We start from the raw sequence: 16,340 nt of genomic DNA, 5'->3' as shown, positions 1-16,340 counted from the left end.
GTCCCTGGGCTCAGATGGGCTGGACAGCAGCAGTGGGGTGGAGGCGCTGTGGCTTTGCTCTTGCCCTTTGCCTGGCAGTCAGCCAGGAGGGCAAACCTGTGGCCCTGCTCGATCTCTGAGGAATGATCCTTCCCGGAAAGTGAGTGAGTGATTCACCCAAGTCCTTAGCTTCAGCAGTGGTGAGGGGACAATCCTATTCAGGGAATAGCAGCCAAGGAGAAACAATGGAGGGCTAGGGAGATGGCTCAGCGGTGAGTGCCAACTGCTTGCAGAAGATTCAGGTTTGGTTCCCAGCACTTACATCAGACAGCTCCCACTGCCTGGAAGCTCCAGTTCCAGGGAGCCCAGTGTCCTCTGGTCTCTGAGGGCACCTGCACACACGTGATACACCCAAATAAAATAAAATTTTTCTTTTTAAAAAGAAGAAATAATACAGAGCCAATAGATGACTCAACAGATAAAGGCATCTGCCACCAAGCCTGACGACCCGAGTTCAATCTCTGGGACCCACGTAGAGGAAGAAATGAGCTGCCTCCTGCAAATTGTCCTGACTTGAGCATATAGCAGCAGGAACAGCAGCAGCTGGGTGTTGTGGCATATCTGTATCTAAGTGCTTGGGGGGCAGAGACAGAAAGACTGCTGAAAGTACAAAAGTTCAAGGCCTGCCAGTATACACACTGAGATCCTGCCTGAAATAAATAAAGAGAGGAGGAAGAAAACTGTGACCTTTCACAAATGGACACACGTGCTTCAGGACTGTCAGCCACTTCTGCACAGACAGAGGTCACATCATTCCGCATAACTGCAAGGATACAGGCAGGCACTAGCTCATCCTGCTAGCTGGGTGCCCCACCAATATTCAACTCCCTGTGTGGCTTCTCTGTATCTTCTGGCTACTTCGCCCACTTGGGCCACTTCTCCCTGGACCTGCTCTCCTTCTCTCCTGTGAGGACATACTGTGGAGCACAGGAGCCTGGACCTGCTACTTGCACCTTTTTGCTGGTCTCATATAGTAGATGTTTCCCTACCTCAAGGGCCAGGGCTTCTGCGTGGAGCATATTGGGAGGGAGTGTCAGGAGGAGCAGATGTAACAGACTGTTGGACACAGGACACAGCATGGCACAAATAAGAGGGCTTGTGGACTCTGAAAGGGAACAGACAAACTCACAGATGAGTCACTGAACAGGCTGAGGATCTGGGGAAGAGCTGAACAGTGGCTTCCTTGCAAGGTCCCTGTGCACAAAGCTGGTGTGAGACATGAATGTCACCTCACCCAGGCTCACCCAGGAGGCACCTGACAGAAGCTGTGTACGCTGGTTGGGATTCATATCCATAGCTGCCTGGTTCTCAAGCCCATTCTTTTCTTTCTATACAGGTGGTCATCTGAGGGGACATCTCTTCTAGGGCTTGGAGATCGGTAACGGGACCTCCAGAATAAATTAATTGCCTTCAGAGCAAAGTAAAAGAACAGATAGGCAAAAATGAGAAACACAGAGAAGAAGCAGAAGAATACCAAATTCTCCCCAAATTGCGTATCATTTCTGTCTGGAAAAGTAGACATAAAAGACGCTGGAGACATGGCTGCAATGATGAGAACCACCTGACCAAATGCCAGCTATGATTTCTTGCTTTCAGCCAAAAAGGTCAAAGAATATTCCAGAACTGATGCTGCTCCTTAGTTGGAAAAGCAGAGAGGTTTCTCAGTTCCAGTGTCTCCAGGGCGGCTATGCTTTCGCTGTGAGCTCCAGATACTCAGTTTTGTTTCCTATACTGCAAGACAAAGAGATGAGAAGTGGGTGAGGGAAGTCTTGGGGGAGGTCTCTGTTGTGTCACATGGGTCTCCCCATGCCCGCAGGGGTTTCTGGGAGGTGGTAAGACTCCATCGGGAGGCCCTCCACATATGGAGTTGGTGCCCAGACCCTTCTTCTTTCCTGGGAAAGCTGAGGAAGGCTGGGAGGCTGAGGGCGCTGGGACTGAGCATGAAGCTCACCAGGGCTTGTCCTTATTCGGAATTTTGTTTACAGGGAGAAAAGTCCCAGGTAGAGGAGGCCCTCAGAAGCCCAGGGTCCCCAGCCAATCATGGAGGTTTTCCTTTTTCTGTTTGATTTTTCTGTCAGGGATAAGCCCCATCTGCATTAGGCAAGCAATCTACCACTGAGGTCGATGCCCTATCAAAATCTGGTTCTTATAAAGTGGATTTTAAACCCCACATCTGGAGCATCTGAGCTAGAACAACAAGGATCTCGGGGTACACTCCAGGTCTGCACATTCCTGACTGCCTTTTCCCACCTACAGTCTAGGTGTTGGGCCTTGACAGCAGCCTAGTCTTGGTCAACTTCACACAAACTTGAGTCACCTGAGAAGAGGCACCTCAGCCTAGGAACTGCTTCTACCAGATTGGCCTGTAGGTGTCTTCGAGGCATTTTCTTAATAAATGGTTGATATAAGAGGGTCCAGCCTACTGTGGGTGGTACCACCGCCAGAAGGTGGTCCTGGGATGAATACGGTAGCTGAGGGAACCATAGGAACCAAGCCAGTTAGCAGGCTTCCTCTATATGGTCTGCTCCAGTTCCTGCCTTGGCTTCCCTTGGAGATGGACCGTAGCCTGTAAGCCAAATAAACCTTTTCCTGCCCCACAGAGGTTTCTGTCAGTGTTTTAATCATAGTAACAGAGAGTAAACTAAGAAACCACTCCCAAGACAGCCTCCCTCCAAGCCAGATACGGCTATGCCATGCTGGACAGTAGAGCTGTCCTTTGAGGGAAACACAACAGTCCCTGTGCCCGGGTCAGCTCACTCAGCACTGCCTAGCAATGATCGGCCTTTTGGGATTAAGGGTGACCCTCCCACCTTGCAGGAGGTGGGGGTGGAGGGTGGGGAGTCGGGTAGAAGCAACCATAAGAAATTATCCTCCGATCTGGGAGGAGGGCAGGCGCCTCTGTTTTCAACTATGATGCCCAAGCGCCCCCTAATGGCCGAGGAGGTTACAGCATCCCCATTCCAGTGCACAACAGGTCGAGGCCAGAGCCAAGCAAGCACTTACCTTGTTCATGATCCAGTCGGCATCTTCAATGGCTCTTTTAATAATCTGCTGGATTCTCTCGGGGTTGTCTTCGTCTGAGTGAGCTTGGAAACTCTGTAAGTTTCAGCATAAAAGGACACAGCCAAGTGAAATTCAGAGCTTCAGAGCCCAGTCCCAAGAGACCGTGAAGCACTGGTCACCTCTGAGTTCTGCCGAGGTGTGCTCATCCGGCCCACCCTGCTCTTAGACCACAGCTTTTGAGCCCTAGTCTATTTGACAGCAGAACTGGCTGTGCAGCCAGCAGGGAGGATGAAAAGGAGACCCAGCCACTGGGCACCCAGGTTATTTGGCAGGTGATCTGGGCCAAGGGGAGCCACAATCTCTGGGTTTGATTCGCTCAGCACAGGAATCTATATCGATCAAAGTGTGCTGGAGGGCTGTCGAGATGGCTCAGTGGGTAAAAGCACTGACTGCTCTTCAGAAGGTCCAGAGTTCAAATCCCTGCAACCACATGGTGGCTCACAACTACCTGTAATGAGATGTGATGCCCTCTTCTGGGGCATCTGAAGTCAGTTACAGTGTACTTATGAATAATAAAAAAATAAATCTTTTGGGCCGGAGCAAGCAGGGACTGAGAGAGCGGAGTTGACTGGAGCGAGTGGGCCAACCGGAGTGAGCAGAGGTCCTAAAATTCAATTCCCGACAACCACATGAAGGCTCACAACCATCTGTACAGCTACAGTGTACGCACATATATAAAATAAATCTTTTAAAAAAAAACAAAAACAAAAACAAAAAAAACAAAGTGTGCTGGAGAGGGACTGACCCTGCTGCCAGCAGGTGCTGGTGCTGGGGAAGCAACATGGAAAGGAGAGAAGGCACAGGGGCAAAGGATCCTGGGAAATTCAGCAGGGCTTCTGACCAGTTACCTGACATCTGGATTCACTTGTGTGAACCTCGGGGTTCTTCCAAAAGAATGGAGTCCTCCTCCCTTGCCCATGCTCCCAAACCCACATTCACTCTCCTACTCATCCCAGGAGCCATGCCTGTCCAGGAAGTCTCCCCTTACTGCCCCAAAGCTAATCACTGCCCTCTGTTCCCCTCAGCCTTCTATTGCTACCACTGCTTCTCTTTTATTTTGTGAGATAGGATCTCACAATGTAACCCTCGATAGCCTGGAACTCACTACGTAGACCTGGCTGGCCTTGAACTCAGAGAGATCCACCTACCTCTCTGCCTCTTGAGAGCTGGGATTAAAGATGTGTGCCACCACAACATATCTGTATGAAATTTAATTTTTAGTTCTTTATTTGGAAATCATTTCTTTTTAAAGATGTATTTATTATGTATGCCTGCAGGCCAGAAGAGGGCACCAGATCTCATTATAGATAGTTAAGAAACACCATGTGGTTGCTGGAATTTGAATTCAGGACCTCTGGAAGAGCAGTCAGTGCTCTTAACCACTGAGCCATCTATCTCCCCAGCCCCAGAAGTGATTTCTTTTTTTTTTCTCTCTCTCTCTTTTTCTTTTTGGTTTTTCCAGACAAGGTTTCTCTGTGTAGCCCTGGCTGTCCTGGAACTCACTCTGTAGATCAGGCTGGCCTCGAACTCAGAAATCCGCCTGCCTCTGCTTCCCAAGTGCTGGGATTAAAGGCGTGTGCCACCACTGCCAGGGAAAAGTGATTTCTTATAGAAAAGTAGTATGAGGTGACAGGACTCCCGACCTGCCCGTTGCTGACACTTTGCCTTGCTGGCTTCATTAGCCTCTCACAGAATCTTCTAAAGTAAGTTACAGGTACTATGTCTTGTCCCCTAAAACCCTCACTGTGTGTTTCCTGACAAAGGCACCCTCTGATGTAACCACAGCAATCAAACTGAGACAAATCAGCATCGATTCAACCACTACCTAATCTGCAGCTAGTGCCCTAATTCCCACTGCTGCATCCCTCTCTGGCTGAGGACCTGAGTCAAGCCTTCCACTTACTTGTGACATCACTGTAGTCGCTGTTAATCGAGAGCTGCATGCCCTTACTGGTAGTCCATAAAACTTTGTTTTGCTTTTACTTATGTATTGTCTTGTATGACAGTTCCGCTTACTGGGACCTGGTGTACCCAGTCCTCTTGTCTCTGCCTCCCCAGTGCTAGGTGCAGGCCACCACGCCAGCCTTTCTGGGTGTTGAACTCTGGTCCTTGTGCTTGTACAGCAAGCACTTTATCAACTGATTTCTCTCCCCTGCCTCTGTCCAGTCTGTTTTAATATCCTTGGAGCTGTTTCATTCAGGCCCCAGCACAGCGCTGAGATGCCAATGGATACAGCCTCTGTGCCACAGACAGAAGCCAGAGGCCAGCTGCCCATGTTTGCAGTGCTTCTTATGAAACTTCTAGGCCCACTCACTCCCTGGCACCTGTGGCTCCAGCCCCCAACTGACACCTTCCCCAGACCTGCTCCCACCTGCCTGACGGCATGCTTGTAGTGCTCCTGGATGCCCTTGGTTGGCAGCTGCCGGCAACAACGCAACAAGTAACGATACAGCTGCAACGATGTCTGGACCAGCTCTGCCCCGGGCAGAGGGGCCATGTGTAAGCCCCAGCCCTGAAAAACACAGAACATCACCTTCTTAGCCACCAGGCCAGTTCCACAGTGGCACGGGTCTCCAGTCCCAGCCCTCTGTGAGCCATCGGCACAGAGGCTAGCCACCACCCCGCCCCCTTGTGGCCCAACCCCAGAAGCCTACACCCTGAGCTGGGGCTAGCCTTACCATACAGCAGGCCCACGAGGACCTAATGCAAGTGTAGAAGGAGACGTGCCACCTCGGCCCGGAGTCTTGCTAAAGCTCAGCTTCAGGTGGCAGGGCAAACGGGGAAACAGAAAACCCCAGTAGACAATCATAGAGATGTCACGACTGCTGACAGCCAGGCACATGCTGACGAGGGCATCAGGCAAGAGGGCGGGAAGCCTGAAGGTCTAAACCCGGCTAGTCAAAGCGGTGTTCTCAAAGCACTGACCAAGGCGCTTGTACAAAACAGTCCTGGGCTCTAGCCGGATGGATGCATGCTAGTGAGATACTCAGCAGGTCAAAATGCACACTGTGGCTCTCATGAAGAAGCTATAGATGGACTGACCAAAGAGAAGCCAGGACTAGGTATGTGACTTCATGTTACATTAGTAACAATGAGCACAACGTTTATTTAACATACAAATTAATGCAAACATACGAAAACTAAGCACAGAGAGGTAAGGTAACTCGTCTGAGTCCACACAGCTGACAGAAGTTCTGTCTGAGATTTAAGCCTTGGCATCCTGGCTCCAGCATCCAGTAACAAAAGAAAGGGGCCCTGCAGCCTCCCATGAATTCCAGACCAGCGAAGACTCTATAGTGCCTCAAAACACACTGCCTCAAAAACAATTGTTTGCCTGTTTGTTTTAGGTCCTAGAGAAATGGTTCTGCAGTTAAGAGTACTTGCTGTTCTTCCAGAGGACTGGGGTTCAGTTCCCAGCACCCACACGGCTTGCTCACAACTGACTGTTACTTCTGTTACATCCGATGGGATGTAACATACATAGGATCCGATGCCTCTTCTGGCCTCCAGAGACACCAAACATACACATGGTACACACACATACATGCACACGTGTGTGAGCATGCACACATGTGCTCATACACACACACACACACACACACACACAAAACACTCATGCCCATAACATAAAGTGTAGTTTTAAAATCTTTTAACTATTGGGGGAAAGATGCTATTAACATACAAGTATTCACAGGGAGCCCCACTTGGCAATTTTCACATGTCCACCTCTGCAGGAACCACCACCACACTGAAGAACAAGCTTATCCACCCAAAATTCCCTCTGCCCTCCCTCCAGCTCACTTCCCAGCCTCCAGCTGACTGGCTTCCCCAGTCCAGGCTCCTTCACATGTTCCCAAGGTTTGTGTCAATGGAGTGGTCTGCCATGCTTCCTTCTGCGTCTAAGGAATCTATCTATCTTTTATGCCTATATCTGTCTGTCTGTCTATCTATCTATCTTGGTTTTTCTTTTCTTTTTTTTTTCTTAAGATTTTTTTATTTTATTTATGTTAGTACATTGTCACTGTCTTCAGGCATACCAGAAGAGGGCATCAGTTCCCATTACAGATGAGCCACCATGTGGTTGCTGGGAATTGAACTCAGGACCTCTGGAAGAGCAGTCGGTGCTCTTAACTACTGAGCCGTCTCTCCAGCCCTAGTTTGGCTTTTCAAGATAAGTTTCTTTGTAGGCCTGGCTGTCCTGGAACTTACTCTGTAGACTCAGCAGGCCTCAAAGTTAGAGGTCTGCCTGCGTCTAAGTGCTGAACCTAAAGGCATGCACCATCACCACCTGGCTTCCATATTTTTAAAATTTGAATCTGTTTTTCAGATATTACATAAATCATAAGAATTATGGAGTACCATAGAATATTTCAAAACATGTTTCTATTGTGATTTTTAAAGGCTTATTGTTTTCTAATTATAGTGTGAATGTGTCTGTGGAGGGTATACACCTGTGAGTACTGGTGCCCAAAGAGGCCAGAAGCCTTGGATTCCCAGGAGCTGGAGTTCCAGGCAATTGTAAGCCACCTAATGAGGATTCTGGGAACTGAACTCAGGTCCTCTGGAAAAGTAGTATGAGCTCTTAACTACTGCATCATGTGTGTCCTCCCCAAAGAACCCACAACTCAAGATGGACTTGTGTGTGTGTGTGTGTGTGTGTGTGTGTGTGTGTGTGTGTGTGTGCGCGCTCCAAAAGCATGTGTGCCGCAGCACTTGTGTGAAGGCTAGAGGACAACTTGCAGGGGCCAGTGCTCTCTTTCCATGAGGTGGGCTTGAGGTTTGAACTTGGGTCATCAGGCTTAGAGGCAGAGACCTCCCTTCACCTGACTGAGCCGTGTCATTGGCCCAGCTTTGTCTTAAAGAGAGTATAGGTGTCTCTAAATGGTAGGCTCTAAAATACAAAGATTTGTTACCCTCCCACTAGGCGCCTCCAGCCCTGATCTTGCCCGTGTGCCCACTGCTCCAAAGGCTCTTGCCTGCGCTGTGTCACAGCACCCTGCCTGGCACCCAATGTCGGTCCATGCTCTTCCACACTTGATACCAAGTGAGCTTTGACCCACTGTTCTGGATGCATCCATGTCAGCCCTGGGAATGTTCCCCAGAATCTCCAACTATCAAGAACCTTAGTTCTCTACAGCTCAGCATGGCAGTGACTCCCTTCCCAGCCCCTCAGTGGAAGCCTGTTCCCACTGTCCGAGTCCCACCCTCCGTGGGAGTGAATCACTCTGATGTCACGCAGGAGGCTCTCACAGCTGAGCTGGGCCCAAGCCTCAGCACTGGGCCTGGCCCCCAGCAAGCTTCACACTGGATGAGCTGAACCAGCTGATGGACCCTGTTATCTCACTACACGCTTCCTGTCGAGGAGGGAAAGGCTCCCCGGGTGCCAGATAAAAAAGCGCAGAGAGGGGACCGAGTGGCTGGTGTTAGTTTTAAAGTTGCAAAGGCTGCAGAGAACGCCAGAACCACCCACCAGAACTGTCAGACACCCCTGCACAAACATGGGAACCGTGATAGGCTAGGGTCAGAGGCGATTTCAAGAATTTCTGGCCGGGTAATGGTGGCGCATGCCCGTGCACCTCATACTACTTTTCTATAAGAAATCACTTCTGGGGCTGGTGGCTCAGCGGGTAAGAGCACCAATTGCTCTTCCTAAGGTCATGAGTTCAAATCCCAGCAATCACATGTGGCTCACAACCGCCCTAATGAGATCTAACGCCCTCTTCTGGTGCGTCTGAAGACAGCTACAGTGTACTTGTAATAAATAAATAATAAATAAATCTAAAAAGAATAAAAAGAAATCACTTCTGCCGGGCAGTGGTGGTGCACGCCTTTAATCCCAGCACTTGGGAGGCAGAGGCAGGCGGATTTCTGAGTCTGAGGCCAGTCTGGTCTACAGAGTGAGTTCCAGGACAGCCAGGGCTATATAGAGAAACCCTGATTCAAAAAAAAACAAAAAACAACAAAAAAAAATATTTTCTTTTTGGAGCAATACAAGCCCATCTCCTCAGCTCTCAGGGTTCTTCCGGCTCTTGCTCTAACACTGGAGTTTGACCAGCAACTGTCCGCCCCCATCATCCGTTCTCCTCCCTCCTAGTAAAGGCCAGCATGGCAGAACTCGGGCACACAGGGGTCCAACCCTCCTGACCAACCAGAGCCCAGGATTCATATCTGCTCAGGGATTGGCTCACAGATGAGCAGCTGGGACTGGAAGACTCCCTCCCCAACTAGACTCAGTAATTCTACAAGGGATACCATCTTGCCACCTCTTGATTCCAAGCAGAATGCAGAGCTGGAACTTGCCAGAACAAAGTCTTAAAATGTTAAATCCATAGGAGGCCCAGGCCCCAGAATTAATACCCTGACCACTGACTCCGACTACCAAAGCAGCTTGGAATGGCGATTCTGTCATCTTCAACCCGAAAGACTCTGATAGATCTTGACGCCCTCTTCTACTTCCAGGGGCTGGGGTGTGTTTCAGTTGTCAGAACACCTGCCTAGCATTCAGGAAGTTCTAGGCTCAAACAGAAAGCACTATCGAGGTGGAGGCAGCAAGATCACAGGGTCATCCTTGGCTACATTTGTAGTGAGGACAGCCTGGGCTACATGTCTCAAAAACCAAACCAAACCAAACCAAACCCATTTCTATGACCCATTTCAATGGTTCCAGCTGTAAGAAAGTCTAAACAGGACAGAGCTCTTCAACCCCCTGCTCTCACCAGTCTGACCACCCCTGCTATAGCCTAGCCCACACAGGGGAACCCCATAAGCCGTGATGGGCAGGACCCTGAAGGGCAACCACAGAGGACACACTACAGTCCCAACATGACAGGCAGCTCCCCTGGCAGGCTTCCCCAGACTATATAAAGTGCTAATCAAATATTGTAAAATGCTAGTCCGGAACAGATGGTTACCATCTGCGGTCCTCAAACTTAACATTTGGAAAGAGCACAAGTTTGCTTCACTGCTTTAAAACCAAGCAATACTTAGTAACCAACCCAGCAAGTATGGGCGGAAGATTATTTTCAGCTCAATTATATTACTTAGTCATTCTCAGTAATAACCAGCAGAGAATACATGTGTGGATCCACTGAGAGGAGCTGAACTAAAAAATGTTTTAATTTAATTTAAAGTGTGGGTTTACTATTTATTCAGGGGGCCATGAACCTCCCAGCACCATTACCAAAACTACAGTTAAACCCCTGACCCTGGAAAATACTCACTCTCTTATTCTGCCCTTTGGACTTGACCTCGGATTCCAACCCCAGCTGTGCCCTGTGACAGCTCCATCTTCCAGGCAACCATGCTAAGATTGCTCCTCGAAGCCCAACCAGTCCTCTTCCTTCTAACCCCAAGCCACTGGCTTTGAACTATCAAAGTCTACCTCTCTGTGCCTCTTAGATTTGGTTCCTTCTAGTGCAGATTCCTCCTGTCTCAATTCCTTGCCTTCCATCCATTTCCCTATCTGCTCTCCACCCAACAGCCTGAGTGGACCTGAAACACAAATTTCGGGGCACCCAGCCCCCTCCTAACCCCCCTTGTCCTTGTCACTTCCTAATCCTCCCACACCTTGTCACTCGGGCAACGTTTCTCAATTAAAACTGTTTTGATTTTGTTGTTATTGTTTTTAAAGAATGGGTACAGAAATGTACCAAGCAAATAGAGTTGCAATCAAAATGAGGAACTGGCAGAAACAGTGCCCATGGCACTAAGCAGGGAAGGTGCTGGCTACAGGATACACTCAGGTCCCTCTCCATGGCCCAGGGAGTCCTGTGTCTGCATCACCCACCCCTCAAGCTGAGGGGGGCAGTCTGTGGCAGCTGTGTCTAGGGATGGTCTCTACCATGTGACAGGTGACAGATGGCTTAACATGAAACAGATGTATTAGTCAGGGGCCTCAGAGAAGCAGAACACATAGGAGGTGAGTGTGCTTGTCAGTGTGTGTGTGTGTGTCAGTGTGGGTTATGGAGTATGTGCAGACTGTATGTGTGTCTGTATGTGTCAGTGTGAGATATGTGAGTGTGTTGTAGGGTGTGTATGTCAGTGTGAGGTATGTGAGTGTGTGTAGGGTGTGTGTTAGTTTTGGGGTATGGGAGTATGTGCAGGCTATGTGTGTGTGTGTGTGTGTGTGTGTGTGTGTGTGTATGTGTCTGTGTGGGGTATGAAAGTATGTGTAGGGTGTGTGTCAGTGTAGGGTATGTGAGTATATGTAGGGTGTGTGTGTGTCAGTGTGGGGTATGTTGTGGGGTATGTGTGTAGGGTGTGTGTCAGTGTGGAGTATGGGAGTATGTGCAGGCTGTGTGTGTGTGTCTGTGTATGTCAGTCTGGGGTATTTGAGTGGGTGTAGGTCTGTGTGTGTGTCTGTGTGGGGTATGGGAGTATGAGTAGGGTGTGTGTCAGTGTGGGGTATGTGAGTGTATATAGGGTGTGTGCATCAGTATATAGGGAGTGGGTATATGTATGTAGGTGTGGGGTTTATGAGTGTGTGTGGAGGGGGTTAATATGTGTATGTGTGGAGTATATCTGTGTGTCTGGTGTGTGTGTGTTACAAGAAATATGTCATGTAATTCTGTGAGGTGGCAAGTTCAAACCCTATAAAGCCAAAACGCCCTGACTCTAACCCTAAGACAGAAAGCTGCTAGGAAACAGGAAAGAGTTGTTGTCCCAGTTCAAAGGGCTTCAAGAGAACTCTTGTGTAGGAAAGAGTTCTACCCCTAGACTGCTCATTCTAGCCCCATAACAGTAACTTGTAAACATCTAACACCCTCCAGACAGGAGAGACAGGAGCAGTAAATGAGGCCATGCACGAACTCCTGCCTGCCCCAAGGGCTGATTAAACTGTGTGGCAGGTAAATCTTCTGGCCTACACTTCCTGGTGCTCTCTAAGTGTAAGACTGGCACAGGCACAGGTAGAGCAGGTAGACAGGAAGTGGTCCAAGTGCTCAGGAGGAAGCTGTGGCACCTCAGAAAGGCCATATCACCCCATTGCACTCTAGCCTGACTTCCAGATCAGACTCTTGCCTGTGTTAAGGGAAGCACGACCGCCTGTGTGCAAGGCAGTCCTGGCAGCCATGCTCCGAGAGTGGTCACAGGGCTTTACCAACCCCTCAACCAAAACTATGCACCAGCTGACACTGTCCAGCTGGTGTGAACCTTCCAATGTTCTTAGGAATCATGATATTGTGGCTATGTAGTATTTGCTCTCATCCTTACATGATGTGAGTACAAGTATTTTTTTGATTTATTTATTATTATTCTAAATAAGTACACTGTAGCTGTCTTCAGATACACCAGAGGAAGACGTCAGATCTCATTATGGGTGGTTGTGAGCTATCATGTAGTTGCTGGGATCCGAACTCAGGACCTTCTGAAGAGCAGCTGGTGCTCTTACCTGCTAAGCCATCTCACCAGCCCATGAGTACAAGTATTAAGAGGAGATATATGAGCCAGATGGTGGTGGCGCATGCCTTTAATCCCAGCACTTGGGAGGCAGAGGCAGGTGGATTTCTGAGTTCGAGGCCAGCCTAGTCTACAGTGAGTTACAGGACAGCCAGGGATACACAGAGAAACCCTGTCTTGAAATAACAATCCCCCCCTCAAAAAAAAAAACCCCAAAACCAAAAAAAGAGGAGATATATGCTGGATGGTGGTTGTGCATGCCTTTAATCCCAGCACTCAGGAGGCAGAGGCAGGCGGGTCTCTGAGTTTCAAACCAGCCTGGTCTACAGAGCAAGTTCTAGGACAGCCAGGGCTATACAGAAAAACCGAAGGGGTACGGGGGGACAAACTAAGAAGTACAAGAAATGTTAACCCACAGTCTAAGCTCTATCCTGATCACCAGCAAGTTGATCGCACAAAGCCTCAGTCTCTCTGCCATCCTCTTTCCACACAGGACTGGAAGACATTACCATCTTCCCCACCCCACCCTGCCCCACTCAGTGCTTCTCATCCCCCCCTACTCTCCCTCATCCCCGATTTCCCTCCCCTCCACTCTCAAACACACCGAGAGTGTGAGAAACAGCAGATTGATTGTGTTCGGACCAGTCCCGTGAACAATGAATGACCCTGTCAACTCCTGTGACCTGAGAATTCAAGGAATGCGGCCCAGACTGCATTCTCTGCTCAGACCCTCATGACCCTGGCATCCACTTCAAAGTACCTTTCTCCATGAACTATTTATTAAATTGGCGTTCTCATCCTGTACTATCTAACACAGAGCCCCAGTCTACCGCACAATCTCCGGGATGCCTGACTGTTATTCAAGTCATCTCTATGTAATAAAAGTGCAGAAACAATCACATACCAGGACAAAGAGAACTGGTCCAGACTGTCCTCAGCATAGCTCATCCGTGTAACATCTTCCCAAGCATCTGAGTGTACAGGACCACTACGAAGACCAACACCTTGTTTATCCAGCAAAGCTGATATCATATTTGATCACTTTTTCACACAGAGGCTAATTACAGCTTTTCACATAATACCTCATTAAACACAATATTAGGGAAGGTATTGTTAGCCCCATTTTATAGATAAGGAAACCAAGGCTCAGAGAAGCTGTCAGTGGCCACATAGCTGTGCACTGTCAGGCAGGGAACTAACCATAAGTCTATTTGCTTCTGAAGCTCACAATCTTACTTGCATCCCTGACAGCTGTTAAATGGGTATACCTAAGAATGCTAAGGCTGGAGCCGGGAAGTAACCCAGTGTTAAGAACACCTCCAGAACATGTGTGAATCCCTGAATTAAGTCCCCAGAACTAAAACAAAATGCACAAGTAGGGACCCCATTCATAAAGAACTCTCCTGGGCCTATGCAAGAACAGGCTCAGTCACTTACTAAACTAGAATGTTTATTTACAACTTAGCCACAAATCTTTGTTCCTCTCAGAAATATAAGGACACTGTAGCACCCTCTCAAACACAGATGGGAAAAAAATCACACTAATGTCAATTACACACACACACACACACACACACACACAAAGTAATGCTTTTTAAAAAAAATCTTAGAGACATAGGATGCCTTAGACACAGGCCTTACAATCTGAGTTCAAACACCTGGATCCCACAAGGTGGCAGGAGAGAACCAATTCCCAAAAGTTGTCCTCTGACCCCCACATGTGACCACACACACTCATTACACTCACATACAGAACTGAATGGGCCTGGTGGCATATCCCTGTAATAGCACTCTGGAGGTAGAAGGAGGAAGCCTGGGTTCAAGGTCCAGTCTAGGCTACATAATAAGCTCCAGGTCAGCCTGGGCTATACAAAATCCTGTCTTAAAACTGAAACAAAACCAATTTATAAAACTTAAAGAACATGACCTATTAAGGGAAGGGGGGAGGGCATAAAGGGAACTTCCTGCTTACCAGATGATACGCTGGCACAGGTGCTAAAAAGAGACCCAGTCACAAGTAAGTTCACTGCCCTTTCACTGACCTGTGTCCTAACACAGGTCACCTAAAAATAATTGGAAAAAGACTCATACATTTAAAAAGATAATGGAACTGCAGAAAATAACCCGAAATTACGCCCAATTGAGTTCTGATAAAAGCTAAATTAAGCCTGCACCAGCCATTTTTTAAATATGCAATTAATCTTCATGATGGAGAAAGTTGAAAATAGGAATGGTTTGCTCCCTGCCCCCGCCCACCCTAGGGCTCCATCTGGCATATTTATGTTCCTCCAGCAATCCTGCCATCCCTCGTCCCTCTCCCACACAGCCAAGGTCAGGCCAGCCCCCCTACATTCCCGCTGGCACACCCTTCAGAGCTAGCTTTTGGTCTATCCCTGTGGGAGGTGGGGATGCTGGAAATGAATCCCGGGGCTTGACCGCGCCTGGCAACCTTTTTACCACTGAGCTGTTCCTAGTTCCTGATTAGCAGCTACGCTAATCAGTCTCTTTCTTCCTGGCCAAATCCCACGTGCCACCCAAGCATATTTCACACTTTATTCTTTCCTTTCTTTGCACCCCACCACCACCACCACTTTATACCCAAAAGACAGGCATGTAATAGTAAGGACTTCAGATGAGTCCCAAGGGCCATCACTGGGTGCATGGAGAGAGAAAATCTGATCCAGGCAGACATTGGAAAATTATTCTGTAATAAAGAGAATGAAGCGCTTACATATACTACCACGTGCAAGCCTTGAATGAGGCATATAAGACGCAGGAAACCAATAACCGGGGCTACATAGGATTGATTCCATTTCTGTGAAATGTTCAGAACTAACAAAACCTATGGAAAGCAGCTAAGTGGTTGCCTAGCGCAAAGAAAAGGGAAGAGACTGGAAAGGGGGTGTTGTCAGCTAATGGAGATGGTTTTCTTTGAAGGTAAATGTTCTAAAATCGACAGTGGCGGTAGATGCACACCCGCGCACATTCTAAAGGTTATTAAACGTGTGCACTTTAGCACTAGCCTGGAGTCCCAGTACTCCTGGGAGGTTGGGGCAAGAGGATTGCGAGTTCAAGGCCAGATAGGGTTATATATTGCAAAGACCAAAATTATTCCAGTTACTCCTGGTAACAGGGTGTTCCTGCAGACCGAATGAAAGTAGAGCGGCACGTCTCCTCTTTGAAAACCATAGAACGGAGGCTGCTCCGGCCGAGTGCAGATGCCAGCAGCACGTGGCGGAGACCTGGCTCCCTGCGTCCTCAGACACCGCATCCCGGCCTCCCACGCTCCTCCGCGGCGCTGCAACTACCGCTGCGACAGGTGTCGCCGACTCTCGGGGAAAGCCTGGAGCGCCCGCAGATCGCCCCCAGGGCTTCCACAGATCCCGGCCCAGCAGGCAGCCTCGGTAATCCCCAGCCCGCCCCCGCCGCCCCCAGAGTCCCCGCCCAAGGGCCCGCGCAGCGCGGCTCACCCGCCTTCCCGGCGGACGCCAACTCGAGACACCGCGAGCGACACGATTGCGCCTGCGCGGCGGAAGCAAGCGCAGCCCCGCCCCCGCCTAGTACCCGAGCGCCCTCTGCCGGCCACCCGCGGGACTCGGGGTCCTACTGGGTGCGGGCTTCCTGATCCGACCCCGCCCAGTTGGCTAGACCTTCCCCTTGTCATCCTTCCAACCTTGGATACAAATTCTGACGGCAAGCTCTTTTTCATATTCCCACGAATGGATAAAATTTTAGGGATGCTCAAGATCTGTGTAAAGTCTTCTTGAAGGACGTGTCCTTCCTGTTGTTATGTTGATGACAGGAATTATGTTTGGAATGGAGTCTTCATTTTGAGTCACTTC

General features: G+C 49.1%; 1 protein-coding gene across 2 annotated transcripts; it reads right to left on the bottom strand.

Annotated features, from left to right (window-relative positions):
• Positions 1 to 1,520: 1,520 nt before the first annotated feature.
• Positions 1,521 to 16,042, bottom strand: Lyrm9 (LYR motif containing 9). Of its 2 annotated transcripts, none has more exons than XM_031353582.1 (4): positions 15,969 to 16,042; positions 5,474 to 5,614; positions 3,043 to 3,135; positions 1,521 to 1,770 (listed from the first exon to the last, which is right to left on the bottom strand). In XM_031353582.1, exons 2-4 carry the CDS (start codon positions 5,597 to 5,599, stop codon positions 1,753 to 1,755), a joined length of 237 nt encoding a protein of 78 aa, XP_031209442.1. In that variant the 5' UTR covers positions 5,600 to 5,614; positions 15,969 to 16,042; the 3' UTR covers positions 1,521 to 1,752. The 2 variants fall into 2 exon arrangements, with proteins under 2 accessions (XP_031209442.1, XP_031209443.1); XM_031353583.1 differs by lacking the exon at positions 15,969 to 16,042 and adding an exon at positions 13,403 to 13,444.
• Positions 16,043 to 16,340: the final 298 nt, after the last annotated feature.

The sequence above is a fragment of the Mastomys coucha genome, unplaced genomic scaffold, assembly GCF_008632895.1.
Source record: "Mastomys coucha isolate ucsf_1 unplaced genomic scaffold, UCSF_Mcou_1 pScaffold5, whole genome shotgun sequence".
Lineage (NCBI taxonomy): Eukaryota > Metazoa > Chordata > Mammalia > Rodentia > Muridae > Mastomys > Mastomys coucha.
This window is presented reverse-complemented; position numbering and strand designations above follow the sequence as displayed.

Excerpts from the sequence above, each read along its gene's own strand:
- Lyrm9 (XM_031353582.1), bottom strand. The coding sequence starts at position 5,599 with ATGGCCCCTCTGCCCGGGGCAGAGCTGGTCCAGACATCGTTGCAGCTG. Across the intron at positions 3,136-5,473 it reads ACAAGCATGCCGTCAGGCAG|AGTTTCCAAGCTCACTCAGA; the intron begins GTGGGAGCAGGT and ends TGAAACTTACAG.